The 24887-nt window shown below is 38.3% G+C and overlaps 1 protein-coding gene across 2 annotated transcripts in view; it reads right to left on the bottom strand.

The window, feature by feature from the left end:
- Window positions 1–24887, bottom strand: part of DTL (denticleless E3 ubiquitin protein ligase homolog) — a 67343-nt gene that overhangs the window by 5709 nt on the left and 36747 nt on the right. For both annotated transcript variants that reach the window (XM_005540773.5, XM_074035948.1), the window contains 2 exons: window positions 20124–20213; window positions 17611–17746 (listed from right to left, as the gene is read on the bottom strand). In XM_005540773.5, coding sequence (XP_005540830.1) covers window positions 17611–17746; window positions 20124–20213 — 226 coding nt within the window. The remainder of the gene's footprint in view (window positions 1–17610; window positions 17747–20123; window positions 20214–24887) is intronic.

The raw sequence follows: 24887 nt of genomic DNA, 5'->3' as shown, positions 1-24887 counted from the left end.
GAAGAGCCCTGTAGGCACTCCTGGTCCCCAGGGAAACCATTTCTGACTATTTCACAGGGGTCTTTGGAGAGGGCAGCCAATGGAATTGGGGAATGACCATAGGGAGAAGGAGACTTTCAGCTGAACTTTGTAATAATTTCAACTGAGCGTGAATTTTCCTGGGCAGAATCTGTGGGGGGGATGGGACAAACAGGAAGTGCACATATGAGCACAGAAGCCGTGGCAGGCAGATGGGCAAGGTCTAAAACCCCTGCTTGCTTTCTCGGGAGGGAGGCGTGTAGTCTAGGGCACGATATCCACCCTGTGCACTGGAGGCATGGATATAAATTTGATTCTGTTGGGCTGTTGGGGAAGCACGGCAGGAGTGAGACTGGCCTTGCTGGCTGTGGCCTGTCACTGCCGGCTTTCCCCTATTTCCCTGGTGATGTGTATGAAGCAGCAGAGGCAGCCATAATCTCCCTTAGAACATAACTCCGTTGGCCTGTGAACCACCACTCCCACCACCCAGAGGCCACAGCAAGCCCCACCCAAGGAGTCTGAGCTCAGACACACTATCCCTGCCCCCACCAGATGGTCTTTCTCTAACCGCCCTGGTAGCCGTAAACAAAAGACATAAACTTGTGGGAGCTCTATGGTCCTGCTCATTGAGTAAGAAACCCGAACATTTATCCAGGCAACCTTAGGGTAAGCTTATATCCCCGCTATACTACCACCGCAGTTGATACTCTCTTGAAAGCAACACCTCTGGGCTGGAGGCCAACCAATTCAAGCCATCACAGCAACTCAACAGAACAACCCTGCTCCAAGAAAGGAGAAAATAGCAGCTAATTCTACTGCCTGTAACATCTCTGCCAACCAGAGGTCCTGAGTCTGTCCATGTAATAACTTCAGTGCTAGTGGAACTGGCATTCAAGACAACCAGTGCACTAAACAAAACTACAACCAAATACTCTCACACAGTCCACTTCATCCCCTTGCTACCACCTCCATCAGAGCAGGTGCTGGTATCCATGGCATACAGACCTGAAGACAGATCACATCACGGGACTCTTTGCAGACACTCTCCAGTACCAGACTAGCACCCAGTAGCTCTGCTGAGTGGCTCGACCCAGAAGAGCAATAACAATCACTGCAGTCCGGCCCTCAAGAAGCCCCACCCCTAGGGAAGGCGGAGAGCACCACATCAAGGGATCACCCTGTGGGACAAAATAATTTAAACAGCAGACATTGAATCCCAGATCATCTGATATAGTCCACCCAAATGAGAAGGAACCAGAAAAACAATTCTGGTAATATGACAAAACAAGGTTCTATGACCACCCCTAAAAGATCACACTAGCTCACCAGCAAATGGATCCAAACCAAGAATAAATCTTTGAATTGCCAGAAAAGAATTCAGAAGGTCAATTATTAAGCTACTTAAGGAGGCACGAGAGAAAGGTGAAAACCAACTTAAATTTTAAAACAAAACAGGATGTAGATGAAAAGAATCTCCAGAGAAACAGATATCATAAATAAAAAACAATCATGACTTTTGGAAATGAAAGACACATTTAGAAAAATGCAAAATACACTGGAAAGTTTTAACAATAGAATCAAACAAGTAGAAGAAAGAATTTCAGAGCTCAAAGACAAGGCTTTTGAATTAACCCAATCCAACAAAGACAAAGGCAAAAGAATAAAAACTTCTCTGGCCTTGCTCGAGATCTAGACATCCAAATACAAGAAGCTCAGAGAACACCCAGGAAATTCATCACAAAAAGATCATCACCTAGGCACACAGTCATCAGGTTATCTAAAGTCAAGATGAAAGAAAAAATCTTAAGAGCTGGGAGGCAAAAGCATCAGGTAACCTGTAAAGGAAAAACCTATCAGATTAACAGCAGATACCCTACAAACTAGAAGGGATTAAGGTCTTATCTTTAGCCTTATTAAATAATTATTAGCTGACAAAATAATTATCAGCCAAGAATTTTGTATCCAGTGAAAGTAAGCTTCATAAATGAAGAAAAGATAAAGTATTTTTCAAACGCTGAGACAATTTGCCACTACCAAGCCAGCACAGTTTACAAAAACTGCTAAAAGGAGTTCTAAATCTGGAAGCAAAACCTCAAAATACACCAAAATAGAATCTCATCTCATAGTGGGGGACTTCAATATAGAAAGTCAACATAGAAACAGTGGACTTACACCCTAGAACAAATGAATTTAACAGGTTATTTACAGAACATTCTACCCAACAACTGCAGAGTATACATTCTATTCATCAGAACATTCATGGAACATTCTCCAAGATAGAGACCATATGATAGGCCACAAAACAAGTCTCAATAAATTTAAGAAAATCAAAATTATATAAAGTACTCTCTCAGACCACAGGGGAATAAAATTGGAAATCAACTCCAAAGGGAATTCTTAAAACCATGCAACATTAAATAATTTGCCCCTGAATGAACTTTGGGTCAATAATGAAATCAAAATCAAGCTGGAAATTAAAAAATTCTTTGAACTGAATGAAAAAAGTGACACAACCTAACAAAACCTCTGAGATACAGCAAAAGCAGTGCTAAGAGGAAAGCTCACAGCATTGAGTGCCTACATCAAAAAGTCTGAAAGAGCACAAATTGACAGTCTAAGGTCACACCTCAAGAACTAGAGAAACAAGAACAAACGAAACCCAAACCCAGGAGAAGGAAAGATATAACAAAGATCAGAGTAGAACTTAGTGAAATTGAAACAACAACAACAACAACAACAACAACAAAATACAAAAGACAAATGAAACAAAAAGCTGGGTCTTTGAAAAGATAAACAAAATTGATAGCCCATTAGTGAGATTAACCAAGAAAAGAGAAGATCCAAATAAGTTCAATTAGAAATGAAACAGGAAATATTAACAACGAATACCACAGAAATACAAAAGATCATTCAAGGCTACTATGAACACCTTTATGCTCACCAACTGGAAAACCTAGGGAGATGGATAAATTCCTGGAAATATACAACCCTCCTAGATTAAACCAGGAAGAAATAGGAACTCTGAACAGATCAATAACAAGCACTGAGATTGAAATGGTAATTAAGAAATTGCCAACAAGAAAAAGTCCAGGACCAGATGGATTCACTGCTGAATTCTATCAGACATTCAAAGAAGAACTGGTACCAATCCTACTGAAACTATTCCAAAAGAGAAAGAGGGAATCCTCCCTAAATCCTCCTATGAAGCCAGTATCACTCTAATACCAAAGCCAGGAAAGGACATGACAAAAAAGAAAACTACAGACCAATATCCCTGATGAACGTAGATGCAAAAATCCTCAACAAAATACTAGCTAACCAAATCCAACAGTATATCAAAAAGATAATCTACCATGATCAAATGGATTTCAAACCAGGGATGCAGGGTTAGTTTAATATACACAAGTCAATACATGTGATACGGCATATAAACAGAATTAAAAACAAAAATCAGGCTGGGTGTGGTGGCTCACACCTGTAATCCCAGCACTTTGGGAGGCTGAGGAGGGCAGATCACTTGAGGTCAGGAGTTTGAGACCAGCCTGGCCAACATGGTGAAACCCCATCTAAAAATACAAAAATTAGCTAGATGTGGTATCCCAGTTACTTGGGAGGCTGAGGCAGGAGAATCCCTTGAACCTGGGTGGCGGAGGTTGCAGTGAGCTGAGATTGTGCCACTGTACCCCAGCCTGGGCAACAAGAGCTAAACTCTAAGAGAAAAACAAACAAAAACACATGATCACCTCAATAGAAGCAGAAAAAACATTTCAGAAAATCTAGCATCGCTTAATGATGAAAACCCTCAGCAAAATCAGCATAGAAGGAACATATTTTAAGGTAATAAAAGTCATCCATGACAAACCCACAGTCAACGTTATAGTAAATGCAGAAAAGTTGAAAGCATTCCTCATGAGAACCGGAAAAAGACAAGGATGCCCACTTTCACCACTTCTATTCAACATAGTAGTAGAAGCCCTAGCCAGTCACAGCCAGTCAGAAAAGAGAAATAAAAGGCATCCAAATTGGTAAAGAGGAAGTCAAGCTGTCGCTGTTAGCAAATGATATGATTGTATACCTGGAAAACCCTAAAAACTCATGCAAAAAGCTCCTAGATCTGATAAATGAATTCAGTTAAGTTTCAGGATACAAAATCAATGTACATAAATCAGTAGTACTGCTATACAGCAATAGCAAACAAGCTGCAAATCAAATCAATAACTCAACCCCTTTTACAATAGCTGCAAAACCAAAGAATATACCTAACTAAGGAAGTAAAAGACCTCTACAAGGAAAATTACAGAACACTGCTGAAAGAAATCAGACGACACAACAAATGGAAAAACACATCCTATGTTCAAGGATGGGTAGAATCAATGCCGTGAAAATAACTATACTGCCAAAAGCAATCTACAAATTCAATGCAGTTCCCATCAAAATACCATATAATTCCTCACAGAACTAGAAAAAACAATCCTAAAAGTTATATGGAACCAAAGAACAGCCCACATAGCCAAAGCAAGACTAAGCAAAAAGAACAAATCTGGAGGCATCACATTACCTGACTTCAAACTATACTACAAGGCTATAGTCACTCAAATAGCATGGTACTGGTATAAAAATAGGCACATAGACCAATGGAATAGAAGAGAGAACCCAGAAATAAAACTAAATACTTACAGCTAACTAATCGTCAACAAAGCAAACAAAAACATAAGGTGGGGGAAAGGACAACCCTATTTAATGGTGCTGGGATAACTGGCAAGCCACATGTAGGAGAATGAAACTGGATCCTCATCTCTCACCTTATACAAAAATCAGCTCCAGATGGACCAAAGACTTACATCTAAGACCTGAAACTATAAAAACTCTAGAAGATAACATGGGAAAAACTCTTCTAGACATGGCCTAGGCAAAGAGTTCATGACCAATAACCCAAAAGCAAATGCAAGAAAAACAAAGATAAATAGATGGGACTTAATTAAACTAAAAAGCTTCTGCACAGCAAAAGAAATAATCAAGAAAGTAAACAAAGAACCCACAGAGTGGGAGAAAATCTTCACAATCTATGCAACTGACAAACGACTATTATCCAGAATCTACAAGGAACTCAAACAAATTGATACGGGAGTGCTGGGAAGGGAAGAGCATGGCCCCTTTAAATGATACAGAATGAGGGAAGAGAAGTGCTGGGTAGAAGGTGTGATCCCTGGCTAGGGCTCCATCCCCACGGACCTAGGTGAGGACAGGCATTTCCTGCCCAAATGTTGCATTTCCCAGACCACCTTGGCCTGCCACGCCCCCACCCTGTGCCTATAAAAACCCCCAAGACCCTAGCAGGAACACATGGTGACTGGATGTTGTGAGGAACGCATCAGCAGAAAAAGACACAAGTGGCTGCTCCTCAAGCAGACGTTGAAAGGAGCACGCTGGCGGAAGAGCACGCTGACAAGCTTCGGCAGGCTGGCCGGCCAGCAGGGCATCAACCGGTGGAATGATGCAGTTTGGTCGGGGCAGTCAGAGGAGAACTTGGGCCGCCAAGGGCCCAACTCCAGGGGAAAACCATCTCCCTTCTGGCTCCCCCATCTGCGGAGAGCTACTTCTTCTGCTCAGTGGAACCTTGCACTCGAATTCTCCAAGCCCACATGTGATCCGATTCTTCCGGTACACCAAGGCAAGAACCCCGGGATACAGAAAGCCCTCTGTCCTTGCGATAAAGCAGGGGTCTAATTGAGCTAGTTAACACAAGCCGCCTATAGACAACAAAACTAAAAGAGCACCCTGTAACACATACCCACTGCGGCTTCAGGAGCTGTAAACATTCACCCCCAGACACTGTTGTGGGGTTGGAGCCCCACAGCTTGCGCATCTGTATGCTCCCCTAGAGGTTTGAGCAGCGGGGCATTGAAAAAGAGAGCCACACCCTCACTGCACGTCCTGCAAGGGGGACAAGGGAACTTTTCCAGTTTTAAAATCAGCAAGGAAAAAACCAAATAATCCTATCAAAAAGTGGGCTAAGGATATGAATAACAGAAAATTCTCAAAAAAAAAAAAAAAAGATATACATGGGGGCCATCAAACTTACGAAAAAATGCTCAACATCACTAATAATCAGGGAAATGTAAATCAAAACCACAATGCAATACCACCTTACTCCTGCAAGAATAGCCGTAATTGGGGTGGATGTGGTGGAAAGGGAACACTTTTACACTGCTGGTGGGAATGTAAACTAGTACAACCACTATGGAAAACAGTACAGAGATTCTGTAAAGAACTAAAAGTAGATATACCATTTGATCCAGCAATCCCACCACTGGTATCTACCCAGAGGAAAAAAAGTCATTATATGAAAAAGACACTTGCACATGCATGTTTATAGCAACATAATTTGCAACTGCAAAAATGTGGAACCAGCCCAGATGCCCTTCAATCAAAGTGGATAAAGAAAATGTGCTGTGTATATATATACCATGGAATACTACTTAGCCATAAAATGGAATTGAAATAATGGCATTTGCAGGAACCAGGATGGAGTTAGAGACCATGATCTTTTTTTTTAAAGCTGTTGTCTCGCTATGTCGCCCAGGCTAGATTGCAGTGGCACAATCTCGGCTTGCTGCAACCTCAACCTCCATCTCCCAGGTTCAAGCAATTCTCCTGCCCCAGCCTCCCAAGTAGCTGGGACTACAGGCAGGCACCACCACGCCTGACTAAGTTTTGTATTTTTAGTAGAGAGGGGGTTTCACTATGTTGGCCAGGCTGGTCTTGAATTCCCGACCTCAGGTGATCCACCTGCCTCGGCCTCCCAAAGTGCTAGGATTACAGGCATGAGCCACTGCGCCTGGCCTGGAGACCATTATTCTAAGTGAAGTAGCTCAGGAATGGAACCAAACATCGTATGTTCTCACTTACAAGTGGGAGCTAAGCTATGAAGATGCAAAGGCATAAGAATGATACAATGGAATCTGGGGACTCAAGGTGGGAGGCAGGTAAGGGATAAAAGACTACACATTGGTTACAGCGTACACCACTGGGGTGATGGGTGCACCAAAATTTCAGAAATCACTACTAAAGTACTTATCCATGTAATCAAACATCACCTGTTCCCCCAAAACTATTGAAATTTTTAAAAAAGGAGAGATCACTATATATATACACTATTTAGTAATCTTTTATCTCAAGTCAATTTATTTGTATTATATATATAGGCTATAATGTGATGTTTTGATACATGCATACATTGTAGAATGATTAAATCAAGCCAATTAACATCACTTCATATATTTTTGCGGTGAGAACATTTAATATCTACTCAGCAATTTTCAGGTACATAGTACATTATTCTACTCTCTGCTCCTATGAGTTCAACTTTTTAAGATTCCACATGTGAGATCATGCAGTGTTTGTCTTTCTGTGTCTGGCTTATTTCTCCTAGCATAATGTCTTCCAGGTTCATTTCTGTTGTTGCAAATGACATTAACTTTCTTCTTTTTCAAGGCTGAATAGTATTCTATTGTGTATATACATCATATTGTCTTTACTGTTGATGAATACTTAGGTGATTCCGTATCTTGGCTATCATGAATAGTGCTGCAGTGAACACTGGAGTGCAGGTATCGCTTCCACATACTGCTATCATTTTTTTGGATATATACCCAAAAGTGAAATTGCTGGATCATTTGGTAGTTCTATTTTTAATTTTTTGAGAAACTGCCATTCTGTTTTCCATAATGGCTATACTAATTTACATCCCCACCAGTGTACAAGGGTTCCCTTTTCTCCACATCCTTACCAATACTTGCTACCTTTTGTCTTTTTGATAAAAGCTATTCTAACAGGTGTGAGGGGATATCTCATTGTGGTTTTGATTTACATTTCCCTGATGATTGGTGATGTTGAGAAGTTTTTCATATACCTGTTGGGCATCTGTATGTCTTCTTTTGAGAAACATCTATTCAGGCTCTTTGCCCATTTTAAAATTAGGACCAACCTGCTTCCTTAATGTATCGTGAACATTTCCCACATTAATACAGATTTACCTTATCATTTTTAACAGCTACAATGTATTCTAAGGTATAGGTATTCTACAGCACATTTAATGCTGCCATTAGCATTCTTATATATACTCTTGAGCAATGCTAGGGCAGAAAGGCACTGCACAGTGGCTCTCAAACAGGAACCCACAGATCTAAAATCTGGCACAATCACTTACTATGTGACTTGGGCATAACCCTTTATCTCCTTGGACTCAGATTCTTTATCTGTTAAATGGAGATAGTTTTTCTTTTCACAAGAAGCCATTCAATCAGTTACGTGTTTAGGTTATCAGGCCTCACATGGCTTTCCACTTTATTTTACAAATGACTACTATTTTCCACAAATAAAAAAAAAATTCAGAATCTCAGTGCTTGCTCTCTGTAAATCAAATCAAACTTAGTAAATAGGGTTTCTCTATGTGTACCCATCCCTTTGTTTACATACGATGGCAAGTACTTCAGGCAAATTTTTATGAACTTCATGCTTCTTCCCTCTCAGGCCCTACCACAGACAACACTTTCTCAATTTCCTTCTGAGCTTTCTAGATTGCTGAAATAGCATTCCTGTTGTCAGATAATAAGGGCATTTATTTATTTCTTAGTCACAAAGCCTTTGAATTGTTAACTATAATTTTTACCTAATTGCATTTATATCCAGCTGAATTTAGGATGGGCTGATATAAAAATGCAATCTCTCTTTTAGCAGAAATAAAGATTGGCAAGTATTCACTTTAGTCAGTTAATTATTCTGTCCTTTTTTACTCTGTGCTTTTCACTCCTAAAGCAGTCTTGCCTTGAGAGAGAGAGATTCTACAAATTGACTTTTGCTTAAACTTTTCTCGTCAACCATATGTTTAGAACCAGCCAAAATGATACTGCTCTTTTTAATAAGGATCATTAATGAAAAACCCCATTTTGTCATAAGGTGCTATGAAAAGGACTTAGTAACAGGGACCTATTCATGAAGCCTCTGGTTATGGCTCTCACACTAATGCTCTAGAGCTTGATAACAGCTATTTTTTTCAGCAGAAGGAAGTTTTCATTTGTTGCACTTGGTGCAGGTCAATAGTCACTGCACAGCTGCCACAGTCATCTGTCATCTGTTCCATTTAAGTAGGTCAAAGTGTACATCTAGGGCAGAAAGTTCTAAAATTTTATGAGTCCTATAATATGCCAATTAACAAGGCAGGATTGGAGAAGAAGGAAGAGTTGGGACAGGGACAAACCAGGTATGTAGGTTTCTGAAACTTGCATGGCATACACTGGAAGTATTTACTGATAGGGCTGGTATAAAATTGATGTGTTGGAAAGTTGGGGCATTTCCTCTTCCTTCAGGATGTCATGGTGAAAGAGGAAATGGACCATGGGAGTCAAAGAGATTTTGTTAGCTTTGAAGGTTAGCAAACGCTGGGTCAAATTTAGTGTGTGTGTATGTGTTTTTTAAACAGTAACTAGATTATAACAGTATTAAAGTTAATGGTAAAAAATTCAACCAGTACAGAGGGGACGAGGGTAGAAACAGGATCCTCTTTTCAACTTTTTCATTTCACTTTTACATTCTTGTGCATTCCACAATTTTCTCTATGCCTATTTAGCATATACAAAGGTTATGTACCGTACCTTAAAAAACTCCAAAATACAAATGGATTATACTATATCTATGTACATGTTCTGCAATTTGCTCTTTTATTATGTCTCTTCATGAAAGTACACATAGATGCACTGCATTATTTTTTACAGGTGCATTGCATGCCATTATATGAGCCTACACATTTAAATATGGCATGCCATTTTCTTTAGTACTTCATCTACTTAAGTAGACCAACTCCTTATTGACCTTAAGCAATATATGAAATTTGATGACATGGTAGCATAGATGGAGTTATTGCCCTAAATGCTTCCTAAAGTCAGTTCCTTTGAAGAATTATAAGGAGTCTACTAATAGTTTGCAGCTTCTTTATTTTTTGAGATGGAGTCTTGTTTTGTCGCCCAGGCTGTAGTGCAGTGGCATGATCTCAGCTCACTGCAACCTTCACCTCCTGGATTCAAGCAATTCTCCTGCCTCAGCCTCCCGAGTAGCTGGGATTACAAGTGTGTGCCACCATGCTTGGCTAATTTTGTATTTTTAGTAGAGATGGGGTTTTGCCATGTTGGCAAGGCTAGTCTCGAACTCCTGACCTCAGGTGATCCACCTACCTCGGCCTCCCAAAGTACTGGGATTACAGGCGTGAGCCACCGTGCTAGGCCAGCTTCTTTCTATATGAGAGTTTGCCATCTGGCCTCAGCCTGCCTTTTCAGTCTTATCATGAACTTTGCTATTCTAGGATCATGTTACAGGACACTACTAGTTGCTTCCTGAACAAGCTGTGTACTGTCACATTTCTTTGTTCATGTGGTTTTCTTGCCAAGTCAGCTCCTCCTTTGTCAGGCAGAAATTCTTCTCATGTTTCAAGACTCTGATGACAACGTTAACTCCATTGTGAAGAATTCACAACTTCTTTCCTCTTCTCCCACAGAGGAAGTAGGTTCTCAGAGTCCCTTGTTTATACAGCTAATGGCTGTGTGCTACAGTTTTTGAATATGCCTCCTAGACTAGACTGTGAGCCTAGAGAGCAGCTAACAATGGTTTATTCATCTTTAGGCCCAGTGCTCCTATAGTGCCTAGCAAGGAATTATTAAACAATGTTTGTTAAGTTTCATTACTGCTGAAAAGGATACAGGTGAGGTTCTAGGCATCAGAAAATTAACTCCATAATTATCCTGTTGACTTGTGAGACTGCAGCAATTGAGACAGAACAGGTAAGGTTTCCTTCTCTTTAGGATAAGGATAATCAACTTTGTCACTCAATAATGCTTAAACCAGAGGTTCTCAATCCTGGCTACATAACAGACCTACTTGGAGCTTTGTAAAAATACAGGTACTTGGCCTCCACCCCAGTCCTATTGAATCAATCACTGGGGATACATGGACTTGAAAAGCTCCCCAAGTAGCTATGATGCATAGCCAAGATTGAGGACTATTGGTTTCAGCAGTGCTATGAGATCTCTGGCTAAAACACAGGAAAAAGAGCAGTAAGCAATAAAGCAGGTGCCGGCTGGGAACAGTTGGGCAGGGGAAAAGAGGCTGTGTCTTGGCACTTAAACCCTTCCAGTTAATGTGTTAACAGGGGGGTTTACAAACCAGGGCCAGAAGTGAAGATATGCACCCCAGGATAGCAATGAAAGGTTGGTGTGGCAATTAGAAGCTTGGGAAAGCAGGGGAACATGATTTTCAAGATGGCAATGTGATTAGAAGCAGTAAATCTGTGGCTGGAAGCTGGCTTACAGAGTCGAATGGTCAGTGTGCCAGCCTTTGGCACCCATGTCAGGTTGTTGCTTTGTAGTGCTCTTCAGAGTAACCCTAGCATCACCCATAAATGGGGTAATCTAGTATATGCATAACTCTTACTCCGATCTTAACCTGAACTTTTGCCTTGCTTTGTTAGGTTCTAAAGAAGGCAGTGCTGCAGAGTGGTTCCGAGCATGTGTTCTAGAGTCAGACTGTAAGGGTTCAGTTATAGACTCTGGTTCTACAACTTCATAGCTATGAGATTTTAAGCAAGTCTAACTTCCTTGACCTTCCATTTCAGTTGTTTTCATAATTAAATAAGATAATCCAAGTAGGTCCTTAGAACAATTATGCTAGGAGTCAATAGTGGCTAAACGTTGTTATTATTACAACTCAAATTTGGTCAATATGTAACTTTTTGGTGACTTGGCTTCTAAGAATAATTAATGGCACACTAAAAGTACATAGTTAAAAGCCAGATACTTTTCATCACAAATTTTAAAAAATGGTATAGTCATTAACACAAGAATTCCACCTTTGGGAATCTTATTTTAATGGGAAGGGGGACCCTAAATTCAGGGAGGAAAAATCTCCAACTTTTAAAATATTGGAAACAAATGTTTAACTACAATAGAATAGCTAGGTAAATTATGGAACATTTACTCAAGTATAGTATTTTAAATAGTGTTGCAAAAAAGATAACATAGAAAGTACTTAAGGCTGGGTGCTGTGGCTCATGTCTGTAATCCCACCACTTTGGGAGACTGAGGTGGGTGGACTGCTTGAGCTCACGAGTTGAGCCTAGCCTGGGCAACATGGTGAAACCCCACCTCTACAAAAAATACAAAAATTATCCAGGTGTGATGGTCAGAAGTCAGAAATAAACCCTCACATTTATGGTCAATTGATTTTTGGCAGATTTTTACTAAGGGTGCCATGACAATTCATTGGGCTAAAGAATAGTCTCTTTAACAAGTGATGGTGAGAAAGTTAAATATCCATATGTAAAAAATTAATTTGAATGCCTAACTCACCATAACACAAAAATAAACTCAAAATGAAACACAAGCCTAAATTTAAAAACTAGAAGAAAGCACTGGAGTAAATCCTTGTTACCTCAGAATAGGCAGTAGTTTCTTTGATTTAACATCAAAAGCATAAGTGACAAAAGAAAAAACAGATAAACTGAACTTCATCAAAATTATAAAGTTATATGTGTCTAGAGACACCATCAAGAAAGTAAAAACACAACCCACAGAATAAATCATTTCAAATCATTACATGATAAGGGACTTAGGTCCAGAATATATAAAGAACGCTTACAACTCAACAATAAAAAGACAAATAACCCAATTAAAATATGGGCAGAAGATCTGCATAGACATTTTGCCAAGGAAAATATATAAATGGCCAATAAGCACATGAAAAGATGTTCAACATCATTGGCCATCAGGAAAATACAAATCAAAACCACAATGGGATACTAATTCACACCTGCTAGGATGGGTACAATGAAAAAGACAGACAATAACAAGTGTTGACAAGAACACAAGAGAAATTGGAACCTTCATTTTAGGTGTTGAAAATATTCTAGAATTAGATTGTATTAATGACTACATAACTCTAAATATAGTTGACTCTCTGTATCTTGAGTTCTGTATGCTGGGTTCCACAGCCATGGATTCAGTTAACCACAAATTGAAAATATTAAAACAAAAATGTGAAAAAAGATGGTTGTGTCTGTACTAAACATGTACAGACTTTTCTTTCCTGTCATTATTCCCTAAATGATATAGTGCAACAACTATTAGTATAGCATTTATACTGTACCAGGTATTTTAAGTAATCTAGAAATGATAAAAGCACATGGGAAAATGTACATAGGTTATAGGCAAATACTACAACATATATCTACAATCTGAGCCTCTGTGGACTTTGGTATCTGTTGGGGGTTCCTGGGTCCAATCCCCCATGGACCCTGAGGGACAACTGCATACTTAAAGGAACTGAACAGTATCTTGATTTAACCAAAATCATGACTTTGTATTAGGAGGATGAGGTGTATGAAGGTTTGATAGTGGTGGGACACAGGAAAGGGAGTTAAATCCTCATGCCACAAAGGAAAGAAGTTAACAAAGCTGAAAATTGCAAAAAATAAATAGAAATGCACAAAACTATTTAGAGGTCTAGACATACATATCAAAGAATCAGCAAAAAGATTTAAAAGAGGTTGCCTCTGGGAAAGGGAAACTATGAGGCAGAGGGTCTGTGGACTGCTATTTATCTTATTCACTCTTGTAGAACTATCTGACTTAATATAAAAATTAGCTGGGCATGGTGGTGTGTGCCTGTAATTCCAGCTACTCGGGAGGGTGAGACAGGAGAATCGCTTGAATCTGAGAGGCAGGGGTTGCAGTGAGCTGAGATCATGCCACTGCACTCCAGGCTGGGAGACAGAGTGAGATTTTGTCTCAAAAAAAGAAAAAAAAAAAAATTAAAGAAAGCAAAAGAGCAAAAACAAATAAGGCAGCACCATCAAAGACTACAGAAACCAGACTTAGAGCAAAAGACTCCTCTGAAGTCTAGTTCTGCATCTTATAAGCAACTAAATAAGTCATTAGAAAAATGGGCCTGTATATTTTCCCTTTCTCACCTTCAATTCCCCATTAACCTTAGGCCTTGATGGCTGAAGTAAAATGAATCTTTAAGCTTAAACCTCAAGCTTAAAGATAACAAAGTCTGAAACAGTCACTGAGAGAATATAAGAGTAAATGGACAGGGAAATATGATTGTTGGCCAGTAAGAGTCAACTTCAGGCTAGCAGTAATTAATTGAAAGTGAGCATTCCACATGGTTGTGTGTTTACCATGTAAGTACAAATTGATACCCTGAGGATCCACTGTGGCTGGCTCATTGCTTGAAGATTTTTGCTCTTGGTTCACTGTTACTCTCTTCAACATCGTCTCTGTCAATTTGTGGTGATTAAAAAATCCATGTACATAATCTTTCCAATACCTTGGTTTCTCAGTTTCTTGACCTCCCTCTTCTATAATAATCTTGTCCTTTCACTTTCCTAAGCCACTTATTCTTGATCTTATTATTACTAATACCTGGAAATCTTCCATTATCTTAATTTCAGTCATCCCACCACTTATTTTCCCAGCTCCCTTTAGTATTTCAATTCCAATAATCTTTTATCCTCAATCCATTGATAGTACCACATTTACACTATCCCTTGGCCCCATTATGTCCTCACTTCCCCTCCTGACATAGTTTTGCTGTTTCCCCACCTGAATCTCATCTTGAATTCTCATGTATTGTGGGAGGGACCTGGTGGGAGGTAACTGAATAATGGGGGCAGGTCTTTCCCATGCTGTTCTCATGAGAGCGAATAAGTCTCATGAGATCTGACAGTATTATAAGGGGGAGTTTCCCTGCCCAATCTCTTTCTTTGTCTGCCGCCACCCACATAAAATATGACTTGCTCCTCCTTGCCTTCTGCCTTGATTGTGAGGCCTCTCCAGTCATGTGGAACTGTAAGTCATTAAACCTCTTTCTTTTGTATATTGCCCCGTCTCGGGTATGTCTTTATCAGCAGTGTGAAAATGGACTAATATGCCTCCTTACCAAGGTTATATCCTATAGTCATAATCATCCTCTTTGCATCCACCCTCAACTTCCTTCTTCACTTGCATTGCTAAACCACATCCCTGGTTAAATCCAGCTCCCTACCTATAGTATACTTGTACTTGCATAGCAAACACAGAACCATGTGGAGTGCTCACTTTCAATTAATTACTGCTAGCCTCAAGTTGACTCTTGAAGCCCAACAATCATATTTTCCTGTCCATTTATTCCTCTATTTCTCTCAGTGACTATTTCAGACTTTCTTATCTCTTCTAAAATCTCTACTCCCTTTCTCCCTTATCCTTATTCACAGTTAATAACCCTGATTCACGTTTTAACATCAGAACAGAAGGAAGCTTCCATTAAGTTATGGCCATCTCATCTCTCCACCTCTCTCCCCACCATCTCTCAGTAGCCTACCTGCACCATGCCTATATATTCCACCTTTTCTCCAATTACTATGGATCAACTATCCACGTTCCTGGCAAAGGCCTACCCTCCTACTGCGTATCAGATAGTATCCCCTCATGCTTAACATTGCTCTAGCAAATTCCCCTGCATCAATTTCCCCCTCTCTATACGATCCTGCCAATCACTGCGAAATATTCCTATTTATTTTATTTATTTATTTATTTATTTTTTGAGACGGAGTCTCGCTCTGTTGCCCAGGCTGGAGTGCAGTGGCCAGATCTCAGCTCACTGCAAGCTCCACCCCCGGGTTCACGCCATTCTCCTGGCTCAGCCTCCCGAGTAGCTGGGACTACAGGCACCCGCCACCTCGCCCGGCTAGTTTTTTGTATTTTTTAGTAGAGACGGGGTTTCACCGTGTTAGCCAGGATGGTCTCGATCTCCTGACCTCGTGATCCACCTGTCTCGGCCTCCCAAAGTGCTGGGATTACAGGCTTGAGCCACCGCGCCCGGCTATATTCCTATTTTAAAAAAACCCAGCAAACTTCAACCCTGCTTCTTTCTCCAGCTACCACTTCACTTCTCTTCTTTCCTTTATAACAAAACTCCTTGAAAGAACTGTCTATACTTGTAGTCCCCAAGTCATACACATGAATGATACCAATCAGGCCACCATACCACCAAAATGACCAAAATGACACTCATTAAGGTCACCAAATAACCCCTACAACTGCCTAATCCAATGGTCAGTTTTTAGGCCTCATCTTATTTGGTATGCCAGAAACATCAGATCAAATTCATTCCTCTCTCCTCTTATTTACTTGGCTTCCAGGGTACAACACTCTCCTAGTTTTTCTCTTACTTCTCTGGTTGTGGCTGCTCAGTAGGCTTTAATGGTATTTGTCACCTCCTCAACCTCTACACACCGGGGTACCCCAAGACACCAGGCCTAATTTTTTCTATCTATACTTATCTTCACCCTGTGTGATAATGAACCTCACATCTACAGTCTCAATCCTGAACTGCAGAATTGAACATCTAAATGTCTCCCTGACATGTACACTTGGGTGTTTAATAATCATATCGAACAACATGTCCAAATGGAACTCCAGCTGTTACCTCCCAAACTTGCTCTTCCTGCAGGGATATTTATCTAGGTTAATGAAACTCCATCCTTTTAGCTTCTTAAACAAAACCTCTGAAGTCATGCTTGATAACTCTCCCATACAGCCCCACATCTGATCCCTCAACATATTCTGTTGGCTCTGTCTTATAAATATATCCAAAATTGAATGACTTCTCATCATAGCTTCTGCTACTACTCTGGTCTAAGTCACCATCATCACTTCCTGGATTATCTCAATGGCTTTTTAAAAGTAGCTTTTTGCTTTTATCCTGACTACCTTACTATTTATTCTCAACACAGGAGTAAGAATGATCAAGTTAAAAGTCAAATTATGACACTCTTCTGCTCCAAACCCTCTGGTGGACTTCTGTCTATCAACATAAAAGCCAAAATCTCACAAGAATTTAATTTTCTACTACTATTCCCTCCCTTTCCTTTGCCTGCTCCAGCCCTAGGGGCCAGCCAAGCTAGCCTCTCTGAGGAAGAGAAAATATGCCAAGCATGCTCCTGCTTTAGGGCCTGTGTACTTTTATCTGCCTTGAATACTCTTCTTTAAAATATCTACATGGCTTACTATTTCACTTTCTTTACTCAAATGCCACCTTTTAATTGAGGCCTCCCTGGTCACCTAATATAAAATTTTGATAGCATACTTTACCCTTGCCCTTCTCCCTTTCCTATTTCCTTTATTCCTAAGCCCTTATTGTTATTTGACACAGTATATATTTTACTTTTTTATCTTGTTTATTGCCTCTCACACTAATATGTTAGCTCTATTTACATCTTCAGGATTTTAAAAATTATTTTATTCATTGCTGAATCCCTAGCAACTAAGAACAGGGCCCAGCACATACTGGGTGTTTAAGAAATACTTGTTGAATAAATCCACCACTGTAGTACCTTGTATAAATGATAAACATGGTAGCGCTTGGGAAGTACTTATCAAAAAGAATGAATGGCAAGAAGATACCAAACATACCAAAGCAAGATCAAATCTAGCTTATTACTCTGTACTATAGGATTAAACTAGTCAAACCATAAAAAACTTGGAAAGTACATGATATCCTTACCTAGGCCAGGTCTTGACTCTTTTTTCTTCTGAGAGGCCCAACCCACCATGGAAAATTTATCACTTCCTGGTTTCTCCTCTAAGCCTCTATTCAAGCGCCAGATTTTTAGTGTATTGTCATCAGAACAGGTAGCAATCTAAGAGGAAGCACCAAGAAGGGAATTAAGAAATTTTAATCAAAGATTCACAATACATTAAAAAAACAGGTGTGTCTTAAGGACTTGTGACTGGAGAATTATTTTGTCTAATAAACAGGATATAGAAAATAATATCTGAAAGATCATGTACATCCATTTCTTGCTTTCAGGAGTCATTCCAGATTTCCAACAAAGCTGACTCTTTAGTTTCTTCTTCATATACATTCTACTAGTATGTCTTTTGTTAATGGTCATTTCTTATCTAATCTAAAGTTCTGCTATAAAACCTGGCTCTTTATTATCTTCTGTATAAATACAAAATATGTAATTAAGACACCCTTTTTACGCTTCTGTTAAATAATCAATCAGTATATGTTACCAACATTCAATTTCTACAATTTTCTTCTGAATTCTGCATTTTGTGCCACATTGCTAAAGTAATGGCACCATTTGCAAGATCAGACTTGGCCCATGTCTCTAGTAGGCTGTGACAAGTAGAAGGAAACCATTCCTTTTGAAATTCTTTTTCAGATAGGTAAAGGAGCAATCTGGGAAAAGAACAAGTTCACTAGGCTGAAAGAAGTTAAAAAATAACCTTTGCCCCTTTAAAAATATCTGACTATTCTCGATCTTGGTCCCAAGCCTTTTATGGCAGAGAAAGTCCAGCTTGAAGAGCTTGTGGCAAATGGCCACTGGTACCAGAGCTGTTCCTCAGCATTTGTTTATATAATTTCTCTATTTCAGTCACTAAAGAGAAAGAAAAAAAGAATACACGTTCTCTTAAGTCTTGGCCCCCAAGAGACTGGCAGCTTTTTCCTTTCCTTACTGGGAGGCCAAAAGAAGATACACATATTTAACTGTTCAATATGAAATGTTTGGAATCTCACAGTTCCTCTATAGTTTATTAACAATAGTTATTTACAGAGCATCTACTGTGTGTCTGGTAGTTTACATTCTTTATCTTATTTAATTCTCACACTCTAAAAGCTTTGTACTCAAATAATCTCATATGCAAAATGGGAATAAAGTTATTTGCCCAAAGTGACCACAATCAAATGGAGGAGCTAGAATTTAAACCAAGCTTTCTCTTATTCTAAATGTCAGACATTAAAAACACAAAAACAACACAAACCATATCCTACTTTCCTAATTCTAGGCTTGGGATGAAATTATTTTTAAAAGACTTAAAAAAGTAGCCAATACCTTAGTATAGATAAACAGCCCTGGTATTTCCTTTGAGCACAGGAAATAAGGATAATTAATATATGATGTCTGAGATGCATAGGGGTAAGGATAATATATGACGATTGAAAAAAGATAACATAATTAACTGAATAATTCGAAAATCATTCAACTTAGTAAGTCCATGAAGATGCAACACTCCATGTTAAAAGTAGACATTTCACTAGAAATTACATGGAATCTCAGAGAAAAAAACATCATCAACATGTAATTTAGGGTGATTAAAGTAATGACTGAAAAAAAAGAAAAGGTCTGCCATGAAGTTGAGCACAGAAATGGTAACAAGAATAAGGAGAAATCCACAGCAATACTGGAAGCTAGCAGGGATGCCACAAATAGACCAGACCATGAGAAGTTTCTGGAAGATAAAAAACAGATGGGAACAATAGGCAACAAAACCTCAAAATGTCATACGTGAAAGGGGAGACCTCCACAGAAATAAGATGTCCTGTAAAACCCAGAATAACTCAAAGACCAGAGGCAATGGGGGTTGGGAGAATGACCGGAACTTGAGCTACTATTACATGAAATTCCAATATATACATAGGTTTTAATGTTTCTGGCCTTTCTACATTTTAGGGGTTTTTTTGTTTCTTAAAGTGTCGCTATAAAAAAATTAAAAGGTGGGCATATTGTCTTCTTTCTGGAGTATCTAAAACATTTCAGACCTACTTACATAGTTTAGCAACAGATAACCTAACATGTTAAGACTTCACAGTAACCATTTTGTTAGTCATATGTGAAAACCCAAATGAGGCTGTCAAGATGTTACCTTTAATATACTACATTGATAGTATCTAAAAAGTAAAAAAGACTAGTTCTCACCTTAGATTGTATTTTTATCTTAGATTTTAATAGAAACTTTAATTAAGTTAACAACTTAATTCTACATTTAGGAAAGAAATAACTCTATGGAACCAGAAATCTATCCTTATTTCACAGGGCATAATACCATTATGGTATGGGTAGAGAAAAGCAGAATATGCTTGAGTAATGTGAATATAGATCCTGGATGGCACCTAGATCTTTAAAATCTCAAACATAAAAATTTATATAATTCTCAAAACAAACCTTAGAAAAACCTATAAACCTGTGATCTACATTTTAAACCAACTATAGAGATTCATTTACAAACCTTTGTGAAGTCAGACGGACACCAGCACACAGACGTGACCTCTTGAGAATGACCCAGGAGCACAGTAGGAGGTTGCCAGGGTGTGGAGACCTAGTCCAATCAAAAAGAAACAAGTCAGCAAAGCAATGTTAGATTTCCCAGATAGAGGCCTTTGAATTCAGAAGTGTGTCTTAGAGAGTTTTAGGATTGTTACCAAAGGCCACTAGACCTGCCTAGATATAGTTTGGGGGAAAAAAAAAAAGATTTCCAATGGGCAATGAAATATTTCTGTTACTGATCTGGGAAAACACAATGAAAACAGCCAAAATAAGTAAATAATATGAGCTTACACACAAGGATAGTTCTTATTTCATATCAGGACAACCTAGCCATATATATTTTGACTAAAATTCAAGACTGGCATTGTCCCTCATTCCTTAGGTGGTAAACTTTCTTCAAAGATGTTATCCATCCTTAAGTAGTCAACTTGACAACTCAGTTCTGTTTTTACACAGCACAGACATTGTCAGATCTCTAGTCAGCTACTTCTAGGAACACTAAATTAACTGTGAAACTTGCAGATTTCCGAAACATGCTACCAGCTCTCTTGGGACAAAACGACGGTCTTCCTTCCAAAACAAGACCGTTCTCTTGTCCCAACAGAGCTGGTCAGTAACTTTTACCAAAACCCAAAGTTATACTCCTTCATTTTGAGTTGGATAATCTTCATTCTGAAGGGATATAAACTATATTTTACATGGCACTTTGGTATCCTTTCTGGAAAAACATTTTTTTTCCTCTAAAACTTTATTTCAGTTAATTTTCTGAGAGAAGTTTTGAATTTTCAAGTAAGTGTCACTCACATTTTAATAAATTTTAATGTAGAAAGAAGGGTCACATTGTACTGTCCTGTACACGTGACTAAGAATCGTATTTTTCCATCATCAGGTGCCACCAGTTATGTGCATTTGACAGCATCATACAGCTGACTCATTCAAGAGATGTCAATCTCTTTCATAGGCCATGGGAATTAATCAGCACAATAAGGAGTACAAACTCACATAACTATTATTAGCATGTGTGTTTCAAAAGAGCAAGGAGGTTGGGGCTGAGAGAAGTTATTCTCTTTCCATTTTCCTGAGGCTCTGAATCATGGCTCATTTGTATGAAGAAAGTGGAGGTGACTCTGGAATGATTATTTGTGGGAATGACTAAGTAAACTTAATAGATTCCCCATATTATAGTTAAGAGATCTGACACACTGATTGATAAGGTTATTCAACTCAATCATTAAATGGTTTAAATGGTACATATGCAATAATTCAAAAAGCAAAAGAATACAACGAGCAGAGTCTAACCTGTCTTGCTGAGTAAATTAAAATTTAACAAAAAGGAGGCTTTTTCCACATCCACAGGAACCTCACTTACTGCCTCCTCCTACAATGGCACAGAGATAATTCGTTCTCACAAGGTAAAATATTTTAGAAAAGACTTTAAAGATCGTCTCTAACTATCCCAGCAGTCACAGAAATTTTCCTTTCCTCTTCCATTTGGGAAGGCCCCAGTCTATTAAGTTTCTCTTCACCCAAGGTCCAAACAGGTCTGGTAGCAGCAAATTAAAAAGGAGAGGAAATCCTCAAGTCCTACTGAGCATCCCTGGTAGAAACACATTATTCTCTTCCATTGGTTCACCCTGCTTATTGCCTCTAGCTTTTAATTTCATGATATTGGTCCTTCCTCAGTTTCTGTATTATAATACCTAGAAGAACCTAAATGTGTACACCAAGGATTAAAATAAGTTTTCAAAAAACCCCCGAAATACCCACCAATAGAATGTATGCACATTTTTGCATTTATCTATAGGGTTTCAGAGAAAAAAGAAACAGACCCATAAGAAAAACATTTTGGAATATGATAACAAGGTATCAATGACAACAGTAAAAGTCTAATCCAGGCACTTTACATAGCATTAAAAGTGGGGGGAAGGTTCCTCAAAAAGTTAAACAATTATATGACCCAGCAATTCTATTCTTAGGAATAGAATTCTGTTCCTATACTCCCAGGAGAATTAAAAACCTATGTTAAACAAGAACTTATACACAAGTGTTCATAGCAGCTTTATTCATGTCAAAAAATGGAAACAACTCAAATATCCATCAACTGATGAATGAATAAACAAAATGTGGTCTATCCGCACAATGCATATTACTTATATAACATGGATGAACCTTGATGATATTAAGTAAAAGACGTCAGACACAAAATGCTGATTTTGTATGATTCCACTTATACGAAATGTCTGGAATAGCAAATCCATAGAGACAGAATGAGGTTTAGCAGGTGTTGGGGAGGAAGAGGGGATTAGAGAGTGACTTAACTGTTAAAGGACACAGTTTTTTTTCTGGTGTGATGATGTTTGGGTATCAAACAGTGGTGATGTTGGTACAACACTGTGATTACAATAGTAAGTACTCCATTGTAAACTTTAAAATGACTAAAATGGTGAATTTTATGTTATATGAATTCTGTCTCAATAAAGAAAAGTTGAGGGAAGGGCATGTTATGGGTTAAAATGAGAAACGAATGTCTAACAAGTTTTTATGAACTTTTATGCTTTGATAGTTTAAGACTATCCTAGGGTATAGTATGACTACTTCAAGAAAGATTCATTTCTTCTAATGAGATTCAGGTGACTTTTAAATCCTTCATTTTTATTCAAATAAGTTTTTATTTATGTCCCTACATTATTATAAGAACATTATCATAATTATATAACTTCATTTTTTAAAGCTTCCTTTCCCTTTTAAGTAGGAAGAAGACTATTAAATCTAAGAGACATTTATATCCATGCATTTTGGAGATACTCAGACACAGAAGACTGTCCTCTCTTACATATTCTACCTTTTGTAAAATAAAGACTTCAATTCAAGGCACAAGGAATCCCAAAGTTAAATCTCCTAGAACTATGAAGGTACCTCTAGAAGTAAATGGCTCTAACCTACAGATCTCATAAAGTTATTCTGTGTACTGAAACATACAAAGAAGATCAGCACTTTTTCTCACAAAATCTCTTCTCTGCCCAGTTGGAAACCAAGTCTAATCTTTATTTCTGCCATGAGATCATTTACACTTCCTAAAGTGTCAGGCTCAACGTTTCACCAGTCAGTGGTAGAATGACTATGCCAAATCAGTTTATTTATAACCACTTCGATGCTATTCAGTGGCTATATCAGAAACAAACCAGAGAAAAGAGGATGGGGTGAGGGTGGGACAATAGTTAGGAAATAAAAAAGAAAAGGTATAATATTAAATCTTTTTAAGTCTTAGACCTCAATATCAGTCTGAATATATTATATTTCCCCTTTGCTGGGCAGTAGTGAGGATTAAAAAGCCATTCTTTTCTGTCTTAAGATACAAAACTCCCTTCTATTTTGTTTTCTTGTGCCCATGGGCTTTTGGCTTTTTAGCATAGAACAAATTCCAATACTTAAGATAATTCTGACTTTTTAACACGTAGAAGAGCAATCTAACAGCCTGGATATTCAGCTTGAATGGAATTGCTCTTAAAATACTACTCCTCCTTTTTTTAATCATGGAAAAGAGAAACTGAGCCACCTCACTAGGCAAATTCAATTTTAGGAGGTGCAAGCTTGCCAGGATCTCAAATATCAGAGCCTGTACACCGAGTTATGTGTGGACAGGCAGAAGAACATCACATCTGAACCACGTCATTCAACACTGACATGTGATCCAGCCTAGGAATTAAAAAAGGGTGACCCATGTATGTGGTAGCCACTGATTGGTTGTCTGAAAATGGCTTAGAAACAACGGCCAACTATATTTAGTGTATATCTTTAAAGGCAGGAAGTATTCCCTCAACCTTCATTCCCTGAAACAAAATTTTAAAAAGGCCTTTGCGCTAGAGAAGAGGAAGGAACTTTAAGAATTGTCAAGAAAACTTTACACACATACACATAATATATAATTGTACACATAATTATGTATATATATAATTTAAAAATTTATTAAGAATTTTAAAACTGTATCAAGAAAACTATACAACACACACGTAATTGTATACATAATTATGTACATATAATTAAAACTTATTAAGAATAATTTAAAAAGAATGATCAATGCGTATTTTTTGAATTATTCTTTACATGCTTTTTGTTATGTTTGGAAAACAATTTTTTTTTTTTTTAAGAAGAAACAAACTTTAAAAGATACAGACCTGTGGTAGGAATAAAATCCTCTAGTTAAGTTGGGAGCCAAAGTAGAGAAGGAAACACAGGTAAGACAGTGAGCAAAGAAGAAAGGAAAAAGGTAGCAAAATAAGCATTAAGACCAAATTTGAAACTGAAAATTTAAAATATAAGAGCATTAGTGCCAGTGACATAACATTGTTAAAGTTAAAATCTCAAGTAAGAAGAATACTCTAAAAAGGAAACTCCATCTTGTGATGGAGTCTCAAGTATATATTTTATAGGCAAATTTTCATTTAAAAATATAACGAAAGAAATATGCTTGTAGAAAAAGGCAGGCCCAGCATAGAAGCATCTTAGATAGAGCAATATCTCCACCTTGTGACTATTTAGGATGTTGTCACTAAAATTTTAATAAAGCAGTGTTGCATTTTCGCAACTCTAGTTATATAGAAACCACTTTTTTTTGTACTTCCCTCAGGACTGGAAGAAATTAAGCTGAAGAATTATGCTTCATACTAAACAGGTTTTACCCCGTCCTAAAAAAAATTAGCAATATTACTTTCTAGAGCTTGGCAGG

Source organism: Macaca fascicularis, chromosome 1 (assembly GCF_037993035.2).
Source record: "Macaca fascicularis isolate 582-1 chromosome 1, T2T-MFA8v1.1".
Classification (NCBI taxonomy): domain Eukaryota; kingdom Metazoa; phylum Chordata; class Mammalia; order Primates; family Cercopithecidae; genus Macaca; species Macaca fascicularis.
Note: the sequence above shows the minus strand (reverse complement) of the source record. Positions and strands in the feature narration are given on the sequence as shown.